The sequence below is a fragment of the Aquarana catesbeiana genome, linkage group LG01, assembly GCF_042186555.1.
Source record: "Aquarana catesbeiana isolate 2022-GZ linkage group LG01, ASM4218655v1, whole genome shotgun sequence".
NCBI classification, from domain to species: domain Eukaryota; kingdom Metazoa; phylum Chordata; class Amphibia; order Anura; family Ranidae; genus Aquarana; species Aquarana catesbeiana.
Window position 1 is genome coordinate 519,310,829 of NC_133324.1, and position 22,887 is coordinate 519,333,715.

At 43.0% G+C, this 22,887-nt stretch overlaps 1 protein-coding gene across 3 annotated transcripts in view; it reads left to right on the top strand.

Annotated features, from left to right (window-relative positions):
- ARID3A (AT-rich interaction domain 3A) overlaps window positions 1-22,887 on the top strand; it is a 168,005-nt gene that overhangs the window by 88,643 nt on the left and 56,475 nt on the right. For all 3 annotated transcript variants that reach the window (XM_073594071.1, XM_073594058.1, XM_073594062.1), the window contains exon 4: window positions 15,657-15,729. In XM_073594071.1, coding sequence (XP_073450172.1) covers window positions 15,657-15,729 — 73 coding nt within the window. The remainder of the gene's footprint in view (window positions 1-15,656; window positions 15,730-22,887) is intronic.

The window sequence follows — 22,887 nt, forward strand, 5'->3', positions numbered from 1 at the left end:
GAACATGAAGAGGAACTTCATCTTTCAGCATGACAATGACCAAAATCATACATGCAAATCAACAAAGTAATGGCTTCACCAGAAGATTAGGGTTTTAGAGTGGCCCAGACCTGAATCAGATTGAAAATCTGTGGGGTGATCTGAAGAGGGCTGTGCACAGGCGATGCCCTCGCAATCTGACAGATTTGGAGTGTTTTTGAAAATATTGCCAAGTCAAGATGTGCCATGCTGATACTCATACCCAAAGACTGAGTGCTGTAATAAAATCAAAAGGTGCTTCAACAAAGTATTAGTTTAAGGATGTGCACATTTATGCAACCATATTTTAGTGTTCTTTATTTTTATGTCCCTCCCACTAAAAGATTTCAGTTTGTTGTTCAACTGAGTTGTACAGTTTATAGGTCACATTAAAGGTGAAAAAAGTTCTGAAATGATTTATCTTAGTCTTTTTTTTTTTACATCACAGAAACCTGACATTTTAACAGGGGTGCGTGTGTAGAATTTTATATCCACTAATGTGTGTATGTGTGTGTAATATAAATATATATATATATATATATATATATATATATATATATAATTTATATATAAAATATAATTTGTATTATAGTGTGTGGTGTACGGCTGGTGAGAGCTTGATTCTGGGGCTTTGTGGAAAGTTGTCTTTTAGCCCTGGTTCAAATTGATGTGATCTGACGTGTCCGAATCGGTGCGGCGCCCCCGAATTCGGGACTGAAATGTGGGAATGAAAACGTGCGAGTTCAGCTGAACTCGCACGATTTCATTCCCGCAGTCAGTGTGAAGCAGGGCTTATATACCCTGCTGAATTTCAGCATTCAGTGGAGCTGGGCAGGGCATATTCTTAGTCAGTTGCAGCTTTTGGAGGAAGAGCAGCCCCACAGCATCCACCATCTTCCCCTGGTGCTTGTCAGGATCTCCCATTTTATATTTGCCCCTTTCATGCGCAGTTACACCCACCATATTTCAACTCCCAATGACCTGTGACTGCCACACTTATGTAAGAATGTCGGCAATATGATGGTGAGATCTTGCACATGCCCTGTGGAGCCTGTCCCTACCATGCGTTCGAGGCATCTTGTGATGTCAGAAATTTGGTGGCTTGATCCTGCAACTGGCCTGCACTGTGTATGGTCGCACCACATTTTGAGGCAGCCTTCATGAAGTGCAAGAGTAGCAGACCATCCCATGCTGAAACCTATTCCTTTCTCGCACAATTATTTTTGTTGGCCAAATCTGTGTTCTTAGCCACTTGACCTCCGGAAGATTTACCCCCCTTCCTGACCAGCCAATTTTTTTTTGATCGGCACTGTGTTATTTTAACTGACAATTGCACAGTTGTGCGACACTGTACCCAAGTAAAATTTATGTCCCTTTTTATTCCCACAAATAGAGCTGTCTTTTGGTGGTATTTAATCATGGCTTCGTTTATTTTTTGCGCTCTAAGTAAGATTACTCTGGGAATTACAGAGCAGTTAGCCTAACATCAATAGTATGCAAGCTCTTGGAGGGGATGATAAGGGACTATATACAAGATTTTAGTAATGAAAACGGTATCATTAGCAGTAATCAGCATGGATTCATGAAGAATCGTTCTTGCCAAAAAAAAATCTATTAACCTTCTATGAGGAGGGGAGTTGCCATCTAGATAAAGGAAGGCCCGTAGACGTGGTGTATCTGGATTTTGCCAAAGCATTTGACACCGTTCATTATAAACATTTACTGTAGAAGTAAGGTCCTTTGGCATGGACCATAGGGTGAGTACATGGATTGAAACTGGCTACAAGGGCGAGTTCAGAGCGTGGTGATAAATGGGGACTAAGAATGATCAGGGGTGGGTAGTGGGGTCTCCCAGGGTTCTGTGCTGGGACCAATCCTATTTAATTTGTTCAATAACGACCTGGAGGATGGAGTAAACGGCTCATTCTCTGTATTTGCAGATGATACTAAGCTAAGCAGGGAAATACCTTCTCTGCAGGATGTGGAAACCTTTCAAGAAGATCTGAACAAATTAATGGGGTGGGCAACTACATGCCAAATGAGGTTAACGTCAAATAATGCATTTGGGTTGCAAAAATATGAATGCAATTTACGGGAATCTAGGATGAAAAAGGACCTGGGGGTCCTGGTAGATGACAGGCTCAGCAATGGCATGCTAACAAAGCAAACAGAATTTCGGCATGCATTAAAAAGGGATTAACTCCAGAGATAAAGCGATAAGTCTCCCAGGCTACAAGACTCTGGTCCGGCTGCACCTGGAGTATGCTGTCCAGTTCTGAAAAAGGTTGCGAGCACTGAACTTATTCTCTCTGGAAAAGGGATGCTTGAGAGGGGATGTGATTTCAATTTACAACTACCATATTTGGGGATAAAACTTTTTTGCCGAAGGAGTTTAATAAGACACGTGACCACTCATTAAAATTAGAAGAAAAGAGGTTTAACCTTAAACTGTGTAGAGGGTTCTTTACTGTAAGAGCGATAAGGATGTGAAATTCACTTCCACAAGTGGTGGTCATAGATAATTTCAAAAAACTATTAGATAAGCACCTGAACGACCACAACATAGAGGGATATACAATGTAATACTGACATATAATCACACACATAAGATGGACTTGTGTTTCTTTTTAAACCTCACCTACTATGTAAAAAAGGACTGACCATTTTGGAAAATTTAAAAAAAAAAATTTTTTTACTTTCTGCTATAAAACATATATATTCAATAAAAAAAGTCAGAAATTTAGGTCAATATGTATTCTGCTACATATTTTTGGTTAAAAAATCCCAATAAGCGTATAGTGATTTGTTTGCACAAAAGTTATTGCATCTACAAACTATGGGAAATTTTTATTTATTTTTTTACTAGTAATGGCGGCGATCAGCGACTTATAGTGGGACTGCGATATTGCGGTGTCAATCCAGACACCGACACTTTTTTTGGGGGGAACCAGTGACACTAATAATACAATGATCAGTGCTAAAAATATGCTACTAAGCCTATGGAGAGATGCAGGACTGGACCAAGAAATAATCAGAGACACCCTCATTAGGTATCGGTGCTGCAGGGGGTACTACAGCTGGAGAAGGAGCCTTGCCTGCCTCTGCGTTACCCTGGGCCATCTCCTGCACTTTCCATGATTGAGCTGTTTTATATGTATCTTTTATACATACTTTAACTAAATCTAGCCCCTTAAACATTTGACCTCTCGCAGATCCCATCCCCCCCCCCCCCCCCCCCTCCATATGATCAGACCATTTTTTGAAGATACGGCACTGTTACTTTAACAATTAAGCGGTCGTGCACGCTGTACCCAAATAAAATGTGTCATATTTTTTCCCCCCACAAATAGAGCTTTCTTTTTGCTGTATTTAATCACCACTGTGTTTTAGAATTGTTGGGGCTATAAACAAATAATGACAATTTTGAAAGAGGAAAAAATAAGAAGATATATATATAATTCTTTTTTTTATTTCTGCTATAAAACACATTCAATAAAAGGAAAAGAAAAAAGGAAAAAAATCTAACTTCTTCATAAATTTAGACCAATATGTATTCTGCTACATATTGCTGCTACTTGATTGGTTTGTGCAAAAGTTCTACAAACTATGGTGTATATATACTGGAATTTGTATTTATTTTTATACTAGTAATGGCGGTGATCAGCAACTTATAGCAGGACTGCAATATTGTGGCGGACATTCTGACACTGGGAAACAGTGACACTAATACAGTGATCGGTGCTAAAAATATGCACTGCCACTGTACTAATGACAGGGGCGATCAAATGGTTAAATGTGTGCCTAGCTGTTTTTTTCTTTTTGTAGGGGAGGCCCTTGTACTAGGGAAAAACATGTCTTCCCTCCTGACAGAACTGCAATCTACCTTGTTCACATTCTGCCTGTGTACCAAGTGATCAGCGGGTGCCGGCGGACATCGAGTAATCACAGCGGGAGTGAGCCGTCCTGCAGCGCGCGCCCGTGTATATGTGTGTGTATATGTATGTGTGTATGTATATGTGTATATATATATATATATATATATATATATATATATTATGGGATCCTGCACACAGCCGCTGCCCTGTAGCAGTAAAACTGCTATAGGGAGGTCGTTAAGTGGTTAAAGTCATTGTAAACAATTTGGCTTGTAAAACAACCCATTCAGTTTAAAATTGAAATGAAAGGCAAAACCTTTTTGTATAGATGTTAAAAAAAAAAAAACTTTTTTTTATAAGTGATCACATTCCCTATCTCAGCTGCATAAGAGCTGAGGGAGAAGAAGCAGCAATACACTGAGCTTCCCAGTGAATAGTTGTGCAGCGTGGGCAAGTCCGATCATTGGAGAGTACATGGAGTTCCCAGCACAGCTAGAGAAGTGACCACAGTGTGCTCTCCTGCTTAGTGTGGTCAGTTTTTAATAGGAAAGCAAGGGGACTAGCAGGAACTCCAGGGATTTCACATAAAGGAAGCAATACAAAGAGAATGGGATACCTTCTTGTATGTGGTACATCAGGCACATATCAGGATTATGAAGTGCAGGTTACAAACACTTTAACCCTCCCCCCATACATTGTTTACAATATGCAGGGTTTTTTTTTTATTAAAGTTTGCGATTTTGCATATATTGATAATGCCTACTGCAATTCATGATTTTAGTTGTTGAGCTTCTTCTGTGGTTTTTAACCATGTGTTAAATATCTGTAAAACAGGACACATATGAAGCGCTTTAAAAATGTAGTCGATATTTAATTTGCTCAGCAGTTAAAACCTATGACATTTCCATAGAATGTCCTTTATAGATGAAGCATACAGTGATAACAGTCTACACTGATATGTTCAATAGAAGCCATTTTAAGTTAGTGCTAAATGTTGTCAGCAATAAATATCAAATTACCACCTGGCTGGGAATTGCCTGCAGTTAGTGACAGTTGGTGTAATGGTTGGTAGCAGGAGAGGGAACTCCTATTGTTTGTTGTCCATCAATTAGATTGTCTTGCTCAATGGTTCTGTTCTGTTGCCTCTCTTCTTTGTCTGCCTGAGCCTCTTGAGGCACACTTATGGGAACAGATGTTGAGAAGGAGTTAAACTCAGAAGCTAATCGTTCTTGGCAATCTTCTCATGTAAATGAGTACACTGTGATTCTGGCAGATCTACACACTTCAGAGTGGCTGCTTGCCAATTACACACAACTACATGCTCCTGCTACGGAGGTAAATATTGGCTTACACAGGTGTGTGTCGTCATGCTATCTCCTGAATCATAGTGGCATTGTCAGGGTATCTTGACACGGCACATTTTCCTGGGAACTGTAAGACCCTTCAGGTTATTGCCCCACTGACAGATACTGGATGTGTGCCAAGAGCTGTGTATATCTCTGACTCATTCATTCTGTCTGCCGCTTTCATTTCCTCCTTTACAGTAGCAGCAGATGTTAAGGATGTGTTCACTTTTATTCATTCTGTTTCCCCTACTCCCTCAAGATATGGAGCTGAGAGACTTTTTTTTTTTTTAATTCACCCTGCTATATTTTTAGAAGTTTTGTTCGAGAGTTGATTTGCTTCAACACACCTCACTGGTCTCTTAACACCATGAAGAATATACAGTAACACTGGTCTGAAGTCATGTAAGACCCAGCCTCTCTCCCTTATTCTTGCCACACACATTACAATCTGATAATGCTTTGGCCTGCCTGATTAGGTACATTTTAAATTGATAGTTTAGGTAAGTCCTCACAGATTGCACAGCTTGTATGCTAAGGTTTAAAGTGCCAAGTAGCTATAGCAAACACATGAGACTGATGCACAGTTTTGGCCAAAAGCTGTTGGTTTTGATTTTGTCATTGAAATCCCAAAAGCTAATTTTTTAAATGCAAATATTGAGCAGCACATGTGTTTTCCTGCTCTGTTCCACCCTCTGCTTTTTAATGTCTTCCCTAACTACAACTCCCCTAGCTATGGGCATATGAATTTATACACCTAAACCTGCTGCCAGTAGTTGCCAGAGAAAATGCCTCTAATCCTTGTGATGTTTTCAGTCGTATTTGTGCGTGTTTGAAGAAGTTTAGCGTTTAGAAGCTTTTTAACATAATCACGTTCTATTGGCTGGAATATTATGTATTTTAGCCACTAGAAGAAATGTACATGCATAAGAACACATGTATGTATGTATGTATGTATGTATGTATGTATGTATTACTCTCATAAGCTCCTCTCCAAACGCAGCTTTGGGGAATTTTTTAATGCCTCTAAGTGCCGGTTCACACTAGACGCGGCACGACTTGCAGGTCGCCTCACCGAGGCGACCTGCACACGACTGCCGGGGCGACTTGCAAGACGACTTCTGTATAGAAGTCTATGCAAGTCGCCCCCAAAGTAGTACAGGAACCTTTCTTCTAAGTCGGAGCGACTTGCGTCGCTCCGATTAGAACGGTTCCATTGTACAGAACGGGAGGCGACTTGTCAGGCGGCTAGGTCGCCTGACAAGTCGCCCCCGTGTGAACCGGCCCTAAGGCCTACACTTAAAATGTCAATCTCGAACGCCCAGTGTGCCACATAGGCTAAGGCTCGATTCACACAGGGGCAACACGACTTCAACGCGACTTTGCAACGCGACTTTAACCCGACTTCAACACGACTTGTGGATCCGACTTTCAATGAACGGGGATCCGACTTGGATCCCCGCCACTGTGTTTGGTATGAATCTTTAGGGGGAACTCCGCGCCAAATTTTAAATAAAAATCCGGCATGGGTTCCCCCCCCCCCCAGGGGCATACCAGGCCCTTGGGTCCGGTATGGATCTTGAGGGGAACCCCCCTACGCCGAAAGGACGGCGTGGGGGGTCCCCCCAATCCATACCAGACCCTTATCTGAGCACGCAGCCCGGCCGGACAGGAATGGGGGTGGGGACGAGCGAGCGCCCCCCCCCCCCCTCCTGAGCCGTACCAGGCCGCATGCCCTCAACATGGGGGGGTTGGTGCCTTGGGGGAGGGGGGCGCGCTGCGGGCCCCCCCACCCCAAAGCACCTTGTCCCCATGTTGATGAGGACAAGGGCCTCTTCCCGACAACCCTGGCCGTTGGTTGTCGGGGTCTGCGGGCGGGGGGCTTATCGGAATCTGGGAGCCCCCTTTAATAAGGGGGCCCCCAGATCCCGGCCCCCCACCCTATGTGAATGAGTATGGGGTACATGGTACCCCTACCCATTCACCTAGGGGAAAAAAGCGTCAATAAAACAAACAGTACACAGGTTTTTTAAAATAATTTATTAGGCAGCTCCGGGATCTTCTTCCGACTTCGGGGGTCCTCTTCCGACTTCGGGGGTCTCTCCGCCGTCTCCTCCCGGTGTCCGCATCTTCTGCCGGCTCCTCCGCTATCTTCTGCAGCTCAATTGCTAGCGGTGGTCCGGACTTCTGCCTTCTTCTTTTCTTCCAAAGATGTTGACACGACGCTCTCTCCAGCTGGAATGGTCTCTGAACGCTCCGCAACGGACTTATATAGGCGGTGACCCCGCCCCCTTATGAGGTCACTGTCCCAGGGCATGCTGGGGCTGTGCCGTCATAAGGGGGCGTGGTCATCACCCGGTGACCACGCCTCCTAAAACGTCACAGACCCAGCATGCCCAGGGACTGTGACGGCATAAGGGGGCGGGGTCACGGCCTATATAAGTCCCTTGCAGAGCGCACAGAAACCATTCTGGCTGGGGAGAGCGTCGTGTCAACATCTCTGGAAGAGAAGAGGGAAGAAGATGATCCAGAGGTCCGGACCACCGCTGGCAAAAGAGCGCCAGAAGATAGCGGTGGAGCCGGCAGAAGATGCGGACACCGGGAGAAGACGCCGGAGAGACCCCCGGAGTCGGAAGAAGATCCCGGAGCTGCCTAATAAATTATTTTAAATACCTGTGTACTGTGTTTTTTATTGACGCTTTTTTCCCTAGGTGAATGGGTAGGGGTACCATGTACCCCATACCTATTCACATAGGGTGGGGGGCCGGGATCTGGGGGCCCCCTTATTAAAGGGGGCTCCCAGATTCCGATAAGCCCCCCGCCCGCAGACCCCGACAACCAACGGCCAGGGTTGTCGGGAAGAGGCCCTTGTCCTCATCAACATGGGGACAAGGTGCTTTGGGGTGGGGGGGCCGCAGCGCGCCCCCCTCCCCCAAGGCACCAAACCCCCCATGTTGAGGGCATGCGGCCTGGTACGGTTCAGGAGGGGGGGGGGGGGCGCTCGCTCGTCCCCACCCCCATTCCTGTCCGGCCGGGCTGCGTGCTCGGATAAGGGTCTGGTATGGATTGGGGGGGACCCCCCACGCTGTTTTTTCGGCGTAGGGGGTTCTCCTCAAGGTCCATACCAGACCCAAGGGCCTGGTATGCCCCTGGAGGGGGAACCCATGCCGGATTTTTATTTAAAATTTGGCGCGGAGTTCCCCTCAAGATCATTTGAGCACAAGTCGCATGCCGAAGTCGGATCATGCGAGACGGCGATCCGACTTCAATGATAGTCAATAGGCTGAAGTCGGATCAAAGTCGGATCCAAGTAGTACAGGGAGTACGCTCTGAAGTCGGAGCGACTTCAGTAGTGTCTATTAAGACGCTTCCATGCACTGTAATGTGAATCTCTTTCTGGGGCGACTTGGGGCGACTTGAGGGCTTACAAGTCGGATCCCAAGTCGCGGTAGTGTGAACCGAGCCTAACACTAAATGCCATTTAAAGAAATTACAAAAAAGGTTCTGCATGCTCCCTTGTCCTCACTGTACTTCCACCTCACGATGGCTCCATCCTCTAAACTGACCAAGGTTTTTTGAAGTGGCAACATGATATTCCTTCCTTAACTGAGGAGGACTGGGAGGGCTGTGTCTGTTCTTATGTCACAAATTTGATCTCTGCACGGGACCACTTTATTCAGTTGAAGTTTCTGCATAGAGCTTACTATACACCTCAGACACTAGCTGCTATCTACCCTGATAGGTCCTTGTCATGTTCACATTGTGGGAACCTGGAGGCTTCTTTTATATATATGATTTGGTCATGTCTCTTCCTGAAGGAGTTTTGGGAGAAGGCCCTAGCGGATATTAATCAGGCTGCAGGGACTACCCTTGCACTGACCCCTGAGGTCACACTGTTGAATATAATTGCAGACCCCCGCTGTGCAGAAATATACCAAATTACTCTGATATACACTACATACTATGCTCGTAGAGAGATTTTGCTGCAATGGAAGGCTGCATTGCCATCCACCGTTGTCTCCTGGAGAAATACCCTGAACAATTTCCTACCTTTGTATAGAATAACGTACATTAACGGGAACTGCCCGAGTAAATTTGATAAGATCTGGTCATCCTGGAAAGACTTTTGGGGCTCCTTGCAAATGGAGATTTCCCCACCTAGCTCGGAGGTGGACCCATAGAATTGAACATGCTACTTGACTAGGTCTCCCCTGGCATGGTTATGGTTTCCCTCCCGCTTACTCCCACTCCCCCTCCTAGTAGTTTCCTCCTTTATTCTCGGGGACCCCCCCCCCCCCCGATTCTCTGTTTCTCAGTTTTTCTCCATTTGCCGATCCCCTGCTTAGCTGAGCGGATCTCTGCAGACCGAACACAGACACAGCCCCTTCTGCTCTATGGGCAGCTGGATGTAAAAGGCCTGCCTGTCCATTTACACCCGACTGCCTTTCGATCTGGCCAGAGGGTAATGGATCTCAGTCCATTTGTTTTTGCCAGATTGGATCGGACCCAGAGGTAGCTGGGTGTAAACAGACACAAGTCCATTTACATCTCACTGCCCATAGAGGAGAATGCAGGGTGTGATCAGGTCCTTCTGAAAGATCGAACTTCTCCAGGTGAAAGTAGGGTTGCCACCTCATCCCTTCCTTTAAACCCGAACACATATGAATTACACAGGTTCTGAGGCTAATTTAATGCAGATAAGGCACCAAGTGCGTTTAATTACCACCTTAATCAGCCACAGAACCTGTGTAATTAATGTGTTCGGTTTTAAAGGGATCAGGTGGCCACTCTAGGTGAAAGGGGCCTAAATGTCAGTACGGTAACAAAAGACTTATTTTGGTTGTGAAAATTCACTGCACAACAGGCAGTACAATGTGCATTTTATATACATTCTCTTCCAACTGTCAGAAGGAAAGCTCAAAACTAATCTTAAAAGTAATATTTTACCAAAAGAGTAGTTAATACTTGGAATAGACTTCCAGCAGAGGTAGTGAGTCATTCAACCTTAAGGGCTCCTTCACACGGATGTACGGAGCCCGCTCTGCTCAGCGGGGGATCGCTCCGCCGATTCCCGCTGAGCAGGCAGATGACAGGTCCGTCGTCGCACACTGTGCAGCGATGGACCTGTGAGAGCGCCGCTTTCCCCTATGGGGGATCGGATGACAACGGACCGTAGAGTCCGTCGTCACCCGATCCGATCCGAAAACAGATGGAAAAGTAGGTTTTTCCTCCGTTACACTTTTTCGGATCGGAGCGGGTTGGATGTCAGCGGACATGTCACCGCTGACATCCAACGATCCATAGAGATCTATGGAGGGTCCGTTCAGGTCCGCCTAAAAAAACTGACAGGCGGACCTGAACGGATCGTCAGTGTGAAAGAGTCCTAAAGCCTAAGGCCTCTTTCACACTGACGATCCGTTCAGGTCCGCCTGTCAGTTTTTTAGGCGGACCTGAACGGACCCTCCATAGATCTTTATGGAGCGTCGGATGTCAGCGGTGACATGTCCGCTGACATCCGACCTGATCCGATCCGACCCACTCCAATCCGAAAAAGTGTAACGGAGGAAAAACTTACTTTTCCATTCGTTTTCAGATCGGATTGGGTGACGACGGACTCTACGGTCCGTCGTCATCCGATCCCCCATAGGGGAGAGCGGCGCTCTGACAGGTCCGTCGCTGCACACTGTGCAGCGACGGACCTGTCATCTGCCTGCTCAGCGGGGATCCACGGAGCGATCCCCTGCTGAGCAGAGCGGGCTCCGTACACGGACACGTCCATGTGAAGGAGCCCTAAGTGTATTTCAAACATTCTTGGGGCAAACATAGATCTATTCTATATCTAGACAAAAAATTAGCATCCCAAAAAAAAAAAAAACCTGTAAAAAAAATAAAAAGGGCAGATTATGGACCACTTGATTTTTTTTTTTCTGCTATCACTTTTGTATCGCTTTTATGTTTCTGTATTTCCTTGCCACCCCAATCCAAAACCTGTGAAATCCCAGGTAAGATTCTGCTTTCTGAAAGTTTAAACCTGCACACAGCCCACTTGGACTCAGGTTTGACTTAGGTTAGTTTGGATACTGATTTCTGGGGAGACAATAGGCCCCACGTGTGCTCATATATTCTTTGTTGCACTGGTGGTGAATCTGGGTAGCAGTGTAACATGGGAAAGTTAAAGTTTAACTAAAGGCAAAGTTTTTTTGTTTTTTTTTTGTTTTTGTTTTTTGTTTTTTTTTTTGTTTGTTTTTTGTTTGTTTTTTGGATACAGTGAAGAGGTCTTAGAACATCTGTGAGGTTCTTTTTGCTGTCTGTTTCCCCCATTATCACCAAGAGTAAAAGTGGAAAATCCCAAATTTTGGGTTGTTGCTAGAACAGGACTAGAGAGGAAATCTTTGAATGGAGACACTAGTTGTGGTGACCCCGATGACAAGTGACAAACCACTTGCTCACTTTGAAGTACATCCGTTATGAGAGGCTGTTTCATGAAAATGCTAATTGCCTGGCTATGTCTGGTTTCAGCAATTCTGAGAAACAAAATTAGAAATAAAAAATTCAAACTCGTTTCAGTTTAGTGACTGAAAGCATAACCTTGGCAGTCTGGCATCTAGCATTTTCAGTAGAGCTGGACAGAAATAGTGGGCCACATTTTTTTTGACTGATTTTCCTTTTAGTAACTGAAGTGGTCTTTGTGTGGTTGAACACCTGGGAATTCAGGGCTCAGGCAGTTATAGGTATGTTCCAGCACTTGCTGGCATTTTTAGAGTCCACACAGACATTTACTGGTTATTATAGAGTCCACATCGGCTCTTATTGCTCTGTGCAGTGGAATTGCACAGAGCGGTTATGAACTTCCTCTTCTCAGGTTTCTGTGGGGACACTCGTGCGGGCTTACTCCCGAGCCTGACTGCATCTATAAACTCGGGTAAGTAAAAGAGGGGTGAGGAGGTAATACTGATGCCTAAACAATTTTACCTTAATGCGAGGAACCACTATTTATAACCAAAAACAAATTGTAATATATCGCAGCTCACCAATCCTTAAATGTGGTGGCTGCGTTTGCTTTTTGCTTTTTCAACTCCATTTTCACCTGGAAATTTACCCGACCATTAACACACTTCTTGTCTTAGGGTGTCTCCATATTGGATGGAGCAGCAACGTACAGCAGTATTGTCAATCTGGTAAGAAGGTAGTGTTAGATGGACTTGACTAATACAAATTAGAGCCAAAGTCCATCTATTTGCAGCAGTCCCCCCCCCCCCCCCTTTGAGATGAATATCTTACATAAATGAATAAAAGCTGACCATTGTAAGCACTCATGTTAGTTTTAAATGGCCTCATTGAAATGGGCGCTGGCACTTGTGCTGCTGCGTTCATGAAACTTTTGTTTTGGTGTCTGCAACTGCCCCCATGTGCAAACAGGCAGATGCACAATGGCTGCACAGATACAGCTGCTTGTCAAAATTTGACAGGCAAGCAGAAACAGGTTCTCGCCCCCCTAATGAACACTGGCTGCTTTCGGGGCATGTCCAATTTTGACATGCGGATATGTCTGTATCCACTTCCAGAAGGCTGCCAGCATGCAGGTGGGGGTGGATGCAGACACCAAAATGAAAGCCTCATGCAGGCATTATGGAGGCCAGCACCTGTCTGAATGAGACAACTTGGTGCAGCCACCACATCGAAGAATTGGTAAGCTGCAGTATAATGTTTGTTTTTCAGTTTAACCCTGCATTAATGTAGCCACTCGTTTGTTTTAATGGGCTACTGCTGTTATAAAAAGTGCAAGGGGGGAAAAGCATCAGTTTTGAGGAGAAGGTCCATGAGCAGGAACATTTTACTTGGCTAAATGTTTTGTTTTTGTTTTCTTTGTCTAAAGAAATGGGATAGTGGAGTAAATGACGGGGGATTGCAGATGGTTTTCTCCATTATAATTCACTTTGTTCAGGTTTGGCTTCAATAAAGTCTCTATGTAGGTTGCTATGGGTTACAGCACTCAGCTACTTGCACCATTTATTAATTACGGCCACTATCTTTTATTTGGTAGTGGATTCCATATGTATAAATGAATGTATTACCACTTGGAAAAAGCTAATTTAATACCCTTTATATCCCAAACCGAGCTCCTTTTCCCCTTTGTACAGTTTATTTAAGTTGAACTATACGGTTTACATTACATTGTCATAGATTACAAACCTCTCCACCTAAAGCTCACCTCTTAAGATATATTTTGTATTACCGTATATACTCGAGTATAAGTCGTTCCGAGTATAAGTCGAGGCCCCTAATTTACCACAAAAAACTGGGAAAAATGTATTGACCCGAGTATAAGACGAGGGTGAGAAATGCAGAGGGTCAACAATGCCCATCTGCAGCTGCCTGCCTCCCTGTGTCCTGTGCAGCCTACCTGTACCCTGTCCATGTGTGTCCTGTCCATGTGTGTCCTGTCCATGTGTGTCCTGTGTTCATGTGTCCTGTGCAGCCTCCCTGTAGCGATCTCCATCCTCCCTGTGGCGATCTCCATCCTCAAGCGGCGGCCGGCGTGTGATGATAGTGTTCAGCGGCCATTCCACAGTTCAAAAGCCGCGCCTCCTCCTCGTCTGTGATAGGCTGACCGCTGACTGCCTATCACGGACATTCTCTCATTCTCATACCACGGACGAGGATGAGAGAATGTCCGTGATAGGCTGTACACTGACAGCTGTTCAGCCTATCACAGACGAGCAGGAGGCGCGGCTTTTGAAAGCTGGAATAGCCGCCGAAGACTATCATCACACGCCGGCCGCCGTCTGCCTGCATGACACGCTGATCATGCAGACAGATGGCGGTGACTCGAGTATAAGTCGAAGGGACACTTTCAGCCCAAAAAAAGGGCTGAAAAATTCGACTTATACTCGAGTATATACGGTACTATGCAATCCTGAAGGTTGTACTATACTAGTTTTACACATAAGGAAGATTGTAGACTGTTTTTGTAACCATCTCTTTATTGCAAATAAGGCTCCTTTCACACTGAGGCGCTTTGCAGGCGCTAAAGTGCTAAAAATAGCGCCTGCAAAGCGCCCTGAAAGAGCAACTCAATGCACTCCAGTGTGAAAGCCCTGAGGGCTTTCACACTGGAGCGGTGCACTTGCAGGGCGGTCAAAAAAGTCCTGCAAGCCGCATCTTCGGAGCGCTGTAGGAGCGGTGTATTTACCGCTTCTAAAGTGCTCCTTCTCATTGAAAACAATGGGGCAGCACTGCGAACCCACCCACAAAGCGCCACTGCAGCTGCGCTTTGTGGGCGGTTTTAACCCTTTTTTGGCTGATAGCAGGGGGTTAAAACCGTGCCTCTAAAACCACGGTAAAGCGGCACTATATATGTAATGGTGCAGGAATCGGATCGCATGTGTGTTCACACGTATGCGATCCGATTCATGTCCAAACTGTCAGTTTGCAGTGCGATATGCAAGCTGAACTGGGGGTGTCGTTAACAATGTATTGACACTCCCCAGCAATTCGCATATGGCAGTGTGAACTGACATGTGAGTCGGTGCGATGCGGGAACCCCGCAGTGGATTCGCAGTGTTCTCGCATTGCACCAGTTTATCAAATTTTATGTTTATCAATTATGAAATACATTTTATTTTAATTTATTAATAAATATTTATACTTGTATACTTTATTAAAATAATTTTTTAATGATTATAAATGTATTTTGCATTTATATGAATGGTGTATAGCTGCATTACATATGTGTATTACATTCATTTACTATACACCATTCACATTTAAATAGGCACATGTATGATCTTTAAATATTGATAAAAACAATGTTTTTTTTTATAATTAGGTTAATGTATATTGTGTAGGGGGAATTTAACTTTATTATTTTATTTTATTGGGGAATAATGTGTGCTGATTCGTGTTAAAAATTTGTATTTTACGCTTCCTCATACTGTAATCCTGCTACATCATGCGAGATTACAGTGAGAGGAGCCGTTCTCAGGAGTTCCCGGTGTTTGTAGATCGCTTCTCAACTCAACATGAGAAGCGATCTACACACTTTCATAAACAGGCACTCAGAGGAGAGCGACCTCCTCTGAGAATGCCTGAGAACTGAAAAGCGGTATTTTACCGCACTTTCATAAAAGGACACCATAGTGCGTCACTGTATAAAAATGAAGCTGTAAACCTAGTGATCAAAGTTTCCTGACACTTTTTCATATGGAAAAGTTTGCTCTGACAAGCAAACTGCAAAATGTAAGTGTGTACTTATAAATAAAGTTTTTTTTTTTAATTTATTTTTTATTTGCTGGCTTTCCAGACATGTTTGTATTTTGTGCAGATTTGTCATTTGGCTGTTTATTTGATTGCTTTCAGGCTCCTTTTTTTGTTCTGTCAATCGAGCTAACTGTAATTTATGTTCATGTCTTTTTGGTAGCTTTATGAACTGGATGGGGACCCAAAAAGGAAGGAGTTTCTTGATGACTTATTCAGTTTTATGCAGAAGCGAGGTAAGTACTGCAGTTGGTGTCACTTCCTGCCAATGGTATATTAGTAGGGGTGCTAGTTACGGAGTGGGCTGCTGTAGAAATTCCTTCTGTGAACTGGTGTTTGATCGAACTAGCCTCATCCACCTGGGAATGCAGCATTCCAGACCCCTCCACCACCCACACAAACACATATGACTTCTGCCTTGGGGGTTTGGCCTTATCATCAAAGCAATTAAAGGAATATGCTGGGCTACTGGCAGCAGTAGGAGGACTTGTTAGCACAACACATACATTACAGAATTTGTATGCATTTTGCATGTATGTATAAGTCAATCTACCGCTTAGTATGCTTTTTAGATTACCATGCATACACACGCTGAGTTGTACTAATATAGCTGCTACAATGTGATAAAAGTAATTTCAGTGTTTAGTCCTATAATTCCTGTATAATAAAGGGAACTAAATAATTGCAGCAGGTTACCTTAGAAGCAATGACATTTGGAAGCAAATCAGTTGGATAGCTTAGTATTGGCACATGCCTTCACTTACAATAGTGGGAAAGTGGACAACCTATTCTTTTTGCAGCTTTTCAGGTATTTGTCTGACCTACACATCTGTGTACAAGCTTGAGGGTTAAAGCTGGCCATATACTGTACGAATTTCAGCCAGTTCCTGATGAACCTGCTAAAATTCACTCGTGGGTGGTCCTGTCGGGACACCTCCTGCTCAGCGTCCCTTGATTTTAAAATCTTAGGGTCTGAGTGGAAAATGATCGCCTGAAAAGCAACTGCATCCAATCAGATGCAGCGGTTTGGGTGTTTTGACAGCCAGCCGGGCCAGTTGTTAAAATGCAGTAAGCACAGAGGGAGATTCTTTCATCAGCGCTATATGTATAGTGTGGATGGATGAAACTCAGTTTATAGTCAGCTTAAAGCCCTATGCCCAGGACACACGATGAGAAAATCAGACGAAAATGACCTCTTTCAGAGCCATTGTCCAATAATCTGATCATTAGTACACAGCTTTCGAGAGCCATTCACGACAATTCATGCAAAATTATCCGAATGGACAAGCACAAAGATTTTTCTTGTACGATAACAGAACAAGCAATTTTCGTGTATTTAGAATAGTATTTGTATGAAAAAAATTGTGTGATCAAGACCCCGCATACTTTAAAATGAGAGAATACATCACAGTACATTACATCACTTCTGAAATTGTATTCTGTCGTACAAGAATTTTCATAACTTTAGTATTCTATTGGTTTTCTATATGAGACTAGCATGCAAAAAAAAAAAATGGTGATCATTCGACCAATATTATCATCGTGTGTACTAGGCATAACTTCATGCTTTAGTGAACTTTAAATACTGTAGATCATTTGGACCAAGCTGGTCCAAAGAAACTATTTCCTTCACTAGCGTCTATCAGGGCAAAAAAATGTGCAAGTTTGCTATACAGCCTCAGCTACACAGTGGTTATCGGCAGCCGAATGAGGACTTCTGTCCCACTCCTGAAAAACCAAAATCGAGTGGGGCTGAGCGCTGCTCAGATATTCACAAGAAGCTTTGTATTTTTGGAATGAATACAAGGCATCCTCTGACTGGCGTTAGTGGAGAGGCAGGCAGATAAGATTTCTGCATCAGCTTCGGAGGAAGTTTTGTAACTATAAATTTTGTTTTTTATAAAGTTCACTAAAAGATAAAGTAAGGCTTGGCCATACATGATTCATTAAAAAAAGACCCTATTTCCCCATCCACACATTCGAGGTGGATGAGGGCATCCTTCCCAATGTGGTATTGTTTCTGATAGCTGGGGGCCTTCCTTGCCATCAGAACACATTGATGAGGCCCGTTGTACACAAGTTGATCCATAGATCGACTTGGGTACAACCAGCTAGCCCATACATGGATCAAAATTTGGCTAGTTCCTGTTGAACCGAATGAATTTCGATTTGTGTATGGCCAGCTTTAGACTTTAACTGCTTGCTGACCAGCTCACGCCGATATAAGTCGGAGAAGTGGCACGTTCCCGCAAAACCCAGTACGGGTATGTCCTCCCCTTTAAGAGCCGACAAAGGCGCCCGCAGCACGGCGGGGGACCTGATGCGTGTGGCCACCCGCGATTGCGAGAACGAGAGCTAAAACGAGGATTTGTGTGTGTAAAATTGTGCACAAAATTGATGGGACCCTAAGGCAAAGTTTAAACAGAATTTTAAAGCCTCTTTTAACGCACAACACACCTCTATGGGTAATGCACATTTCTGTCACATCAAGCTCTTCAAATGCCCTGTGCATTATTTTATTTTTTTCTATAATTAAAATGCTAAAATGGGGAAATGATCACTTTTGACACTTTCCAAATCTGGTGTCAGTGGGAGGAATAATGTCCCATCGTTGGTGTCAATGGGAGATATCGTGGCCCATTATTGATGTCAGTGGGAAGAAAAGTGCCTCAAGGGCAAGCAAAGGGTTGCATCCGACCCCCGGGCTGCAGTTTGGAGACCACTGCTCTATGGTATAAAAGAGAGTATTCCTTATTTCATTGCTTCTCAGGAGGATTGAAACATTGTTTCATTCAGCTGTGAGGGTACCATGTAGGTGTATGTATGTATGTATGTATGTAGCAGCCTCCATGTAAATTTTGCACATAGAGTATAATATATTTTCAAGCATTTTAGGTCTGCAAATATCTAGGGTGATCTTGAAGTAATATTGAATAATCTGTCAGTTGTGGATATTGTTAGGAAGGGCTCAACCCCATTAAAGCCTAACTGCAGTCAAAATAAAAAAAACAAACATCAATACAAGGGAGATAACTTGTGGTCAGTGGAATGTGTACCTTGTTCCGATTCTTTTGTTAGCTGAGATCCTCCTCCATTAATGGCAGCCTCACCCCCCCCCCCCCCCCACCCCCTTCCTTTCCTGCCATCACCATAATCTTCTGGTGTGCTAGGAGTTGTCACAGGCTCTCGTCAAAAGTTATAAACTTAAAAAGGGTGTGCTTGACCAATGTGCTAAAAAGACTGCTGCACTAAAAAATTCCCGGATGTTGGGATGCAATAACCGCAAAAAAAAAAGGGTAAAAAGTGCGCTGTCAAACTCAAGTGCATAGGCATATCTAAGTACCATTTGTGACTAAACAATTGATGCAAAATGACAAAAAATGTAAATAAAACAATGAAGCAAAGTCTGAAAAAAACAAAGTCCTGGAATGACATAATAACTGGTGTGAAGAAGCTCGTGTCAATGAGTTCAAAATTGTATTGAAAAACAACCTTTGTAATAAAAAAAAGTGTATATATGATGAATTAGTCCATCCATAAATCATCTACTGTGCCAGATAACATAATCCCATAAACATAATCCCCTGGCTCTTTCAGGGGAGAGGAGACAGATCGTGTGTTCATACGAAGTATGAACACAGATCTCTCTCTCTCCTCCTAGGCAGTCCCATCCTCCCACAGTTAGAAACACACCTAGGGAACATAGTTAACCCCTTGATCGCCTCCTAGTGTTAACCCCTTCCCTGCCAGTGACATTTACACAGTAATCAGTGCATTTTTATATCACTGGTCGCTGTATAATTGTCAATGGTTTAAAAAATGTGTCGTGTCCGCCATAATGTCGCAGTCCCGATAAAAATCGCAGATCGCCTCCATTACTAGTAAAAAAAAAAATAATAATAATAAAAATGCCATAAATCTATCCCTATCTATAACTTTTACAAACCAATCAGTATACGCTTATTGAGATATATTTTTTTTTTTTTTTTTTTATATAGATATATATCAGCCTAAACTGAGGGGAAAATATTTTTTTTGATAAAAAATGTGGGATATTATAGCAAAAAGTAAAAGATTGTGTTTTGTTTCAAAATTGTCGCTTTTCTTTTGTTTATAGCGAAAAAAATACAAACTGCAGAGGCGATCAAATACCACCAAAAGAAAGCTCTATTTGTGGGAAAAAAAGGATGTCAATTTTGTTTGGGTACAGCGTCGCACGCCGCGCAATTGTCAGTTAAAGCGACGCAGTGCCGAATCGCAAAAAAATGGCCTGGTCATTGAGCAGCCAAATCTTCCGGGGCTGAATCGGTTAAACGTAAATGAGTTTAATAAAAAGCTGCACTTACAAATATAGAAAACCACAGACAATGTGAGCACGACCGCCTGTAGTATGGTCTAAACACCACACAGCTCGCTCCTTGTCCAACACATTTCCCCTGATTAGGCGTCAACTGTAATTGGAGGCTAGCTTGTGGTGTTAATCCCTTTCCATTTAGAGAGGAAAGGCCGGAAACTGTCATAATTTGCATAAGAGCCCCCAGTCAAGGAAAAAACTCACTACTGCTTTTGCCACTTGATGAATACAATAGGTCAATAATCTCCTAAATGGATAGCAACCAAGCTCAAAACAATTAATGTACAAAACTGTGTCAAAAATGTAATGTAAATCAAAAAAAAAAAAATTAAAATACTCAGACTGCCCAATAAACTTATTAGACATAACAATACATTTAATATCAAATCTATAAAACACAGTACCAGATATGTCCTGATATCCTCACACCGTGAAATAGCAATGAAAAATTGAGGAGGAAAAATTAATGAACTATAAAACATAACAATTTATAAAATATAAAAAAAAAAATATGTTTAACAATTTCTATAATAAACACCAGCAAAGGATGGAATCTTAACTGCTATAAGTTGCAAATTAAATAGCTACCAAGGTTCAATTTATAGATAAACAAGTAAAAAAAAAAAGGTTTTGTCATGCACGGTTCCTTGAAAAACCATTATACTGCTTCCAGCACCCTCTTAATATACCTAATATCTATACATCTCACATGTTTTTTTTGGGGGGGGGACAAATATAATGAATGACATTCATATGTGGAAACCAAGAATAACTCCCTTCACAGAAGGGTTTAGTCCATAACCACACAAATATCAAGGTAAAAATGTGCACATACATCATTGATACATACCCTTCTGATGGTGTATTAATCATAATACTCTAATAGCAAGGACTGTCAGGTATAGTATTAACTATTAACTAGTACTAACTAAAGAAAAGTAAGCTGTAGATAAATTAAACAGATATATCAAATGCAAAATGACAGCAGGAAGAATAAATGTGTGGAATAGCCTTACTAATAATTCCTATATGAAATATATCTGGAAATCTAAAGGACCTCAATTTTGCTATAATAAAAAGAAGTTGATAACTTGAATCCATTGTTTAATAAATGCGTTAATCTCCCATTCCACATAAAGTCCCCACGGACAATAACATTTGATATCAAAAGTCCACTGTATTTCACGCCTTGAAATGCTCCTTTTAAAAATTACTTCCTCGCCAATGGGGGGTATATTTTTCTATTGCCACAACCTCCAAAGTGGAGGGATTCCTATGATGGCAACGTGAGAAATGTTTAGATAAATCATATCCCACAAAGCCTTTCCTAATGTTGGACAAGTGTTCACCCACTCTGATCGCCAGTGTATGTGTGGTCCTCCCCACATACCGGAGACCACACCTATACCTGAGTAAATACACTACCCCCTTGGATTTTCATGAAGAGGTGTCCACTGTCAAAGAAAGATGCATCCAAAAAGGGTATGACCCTATTACTTTAGAACAGGAGGTGCCTTCAGTTACACAGATTGTGGAAATTTATTGATCCCCAAAAGTAACACTTCGGGTTCTACATCTAATTTTAAGTTGGCTATTTTAACCACATTTTCCAGTCTGCATAGGTGGATCAACAAGATTCTCGCTAGACAGTGGAAGGTATTGAAAGGCGATTGGGTCCTGGGACCCGCTCTTCTTACAAAACCCTAAGGTGATATTTAGGAGCGCGCACACGCTGAAGGATTTGGTAGCCCCCAACCCAATACCGACACCTGAGAAACATATTGTGTTCGGCAATTTAAAAGGTTTTTATACCTGCCGAAGGTGCAAAATTTGCTGTAATTCGAGAACCATTGGGACTTCCAATTTTACTTCAATTGTTGCCTCCAAAGAGTATAAAATTAAAAACGTTATTACTTGTCACACCAAGGGGGTAGTGTATTTACTCAGGTCTAGGTGTGGACCCCAGTATGTGGGGAGGACCACACGTACGCTGACGATCAGAGTGGGTGAACACTTGGCCAACATTAGGAAAGGCTTCATGGGACATAGTTTATCTAAGCATTTCTTACGTTGCCATCATAGGAATCCCTCCACTTTGGAGGTTGTGGCGATAGAAAGATATACCCCATTGGTATTTCAAGGCGTGAAATGCAGTGGATTTTTGATATCAACTGTGATCGTCCGTGCGTACTTAATGTGGAATGGGATATTAACTTAAATTAATTGTTGTTAGTAAATGCATTTATCTACTTTTTTTTTAGTATAGCAAAATTGAGGTCCTTTAGATCTTCAGATACAGTATCTCACAAAAGTGAGTACACCCCTGACATTTTTGTAAATATTTTATCATATCTTTTCATGTGACAACACTGAAGAAATGACACTTTGCTACAATGTAAAGTAGTGAGTGTACAGCTTGTATAACAGTGGAAATTTGCTGTCCCCTCAAAACAACTCAAAACACAGCCATTAATGTCTGGCAACAAAAGTGAGTACACCCCTAAGTGTTACAAGGTCTCAGGTGTGAATGGGGAACAGGTGTGTTTAAATTTGGTGTTGTCCCTCTCACTCTCTCATACTGGTCATTGGAAGTTCAACATGGCACTTCATGGCAAAAAAAATCTCTGAGGCTCTAAAAAAAAAAATATTATTGCTCTACATAAAGATGACCTAGGCTATAAGAAGATTTCCAAGACCCTGAAACTGAGCTGCAGCACGGTGGCCAAGACCATGCAGCGGTTTAACAGGGCAGGTTCCACTCCGAACGGTTCTCACCATGGTCGACCAAGGAAGTTGAGTGCATGTGCTCAACGTCATATCCAGAGGCTGTGTTTGGGAAATAGATGTATGAGTGCTGCCAGCATTGCTGGAGAGGTTGAAGGGGTGGGGGATCAGCTTGTCAGTGCTAAGACTATATGCCACACGCTGCATCAAATTGGTCTACATGGCTGTCATCCCAGAAGGAAGCCTCTTCTAAAGATGATGCACAAGAAAGCCTGCAAACAGTTTGCTGAAGACAAGCAAACTAAGGACTTGGTTT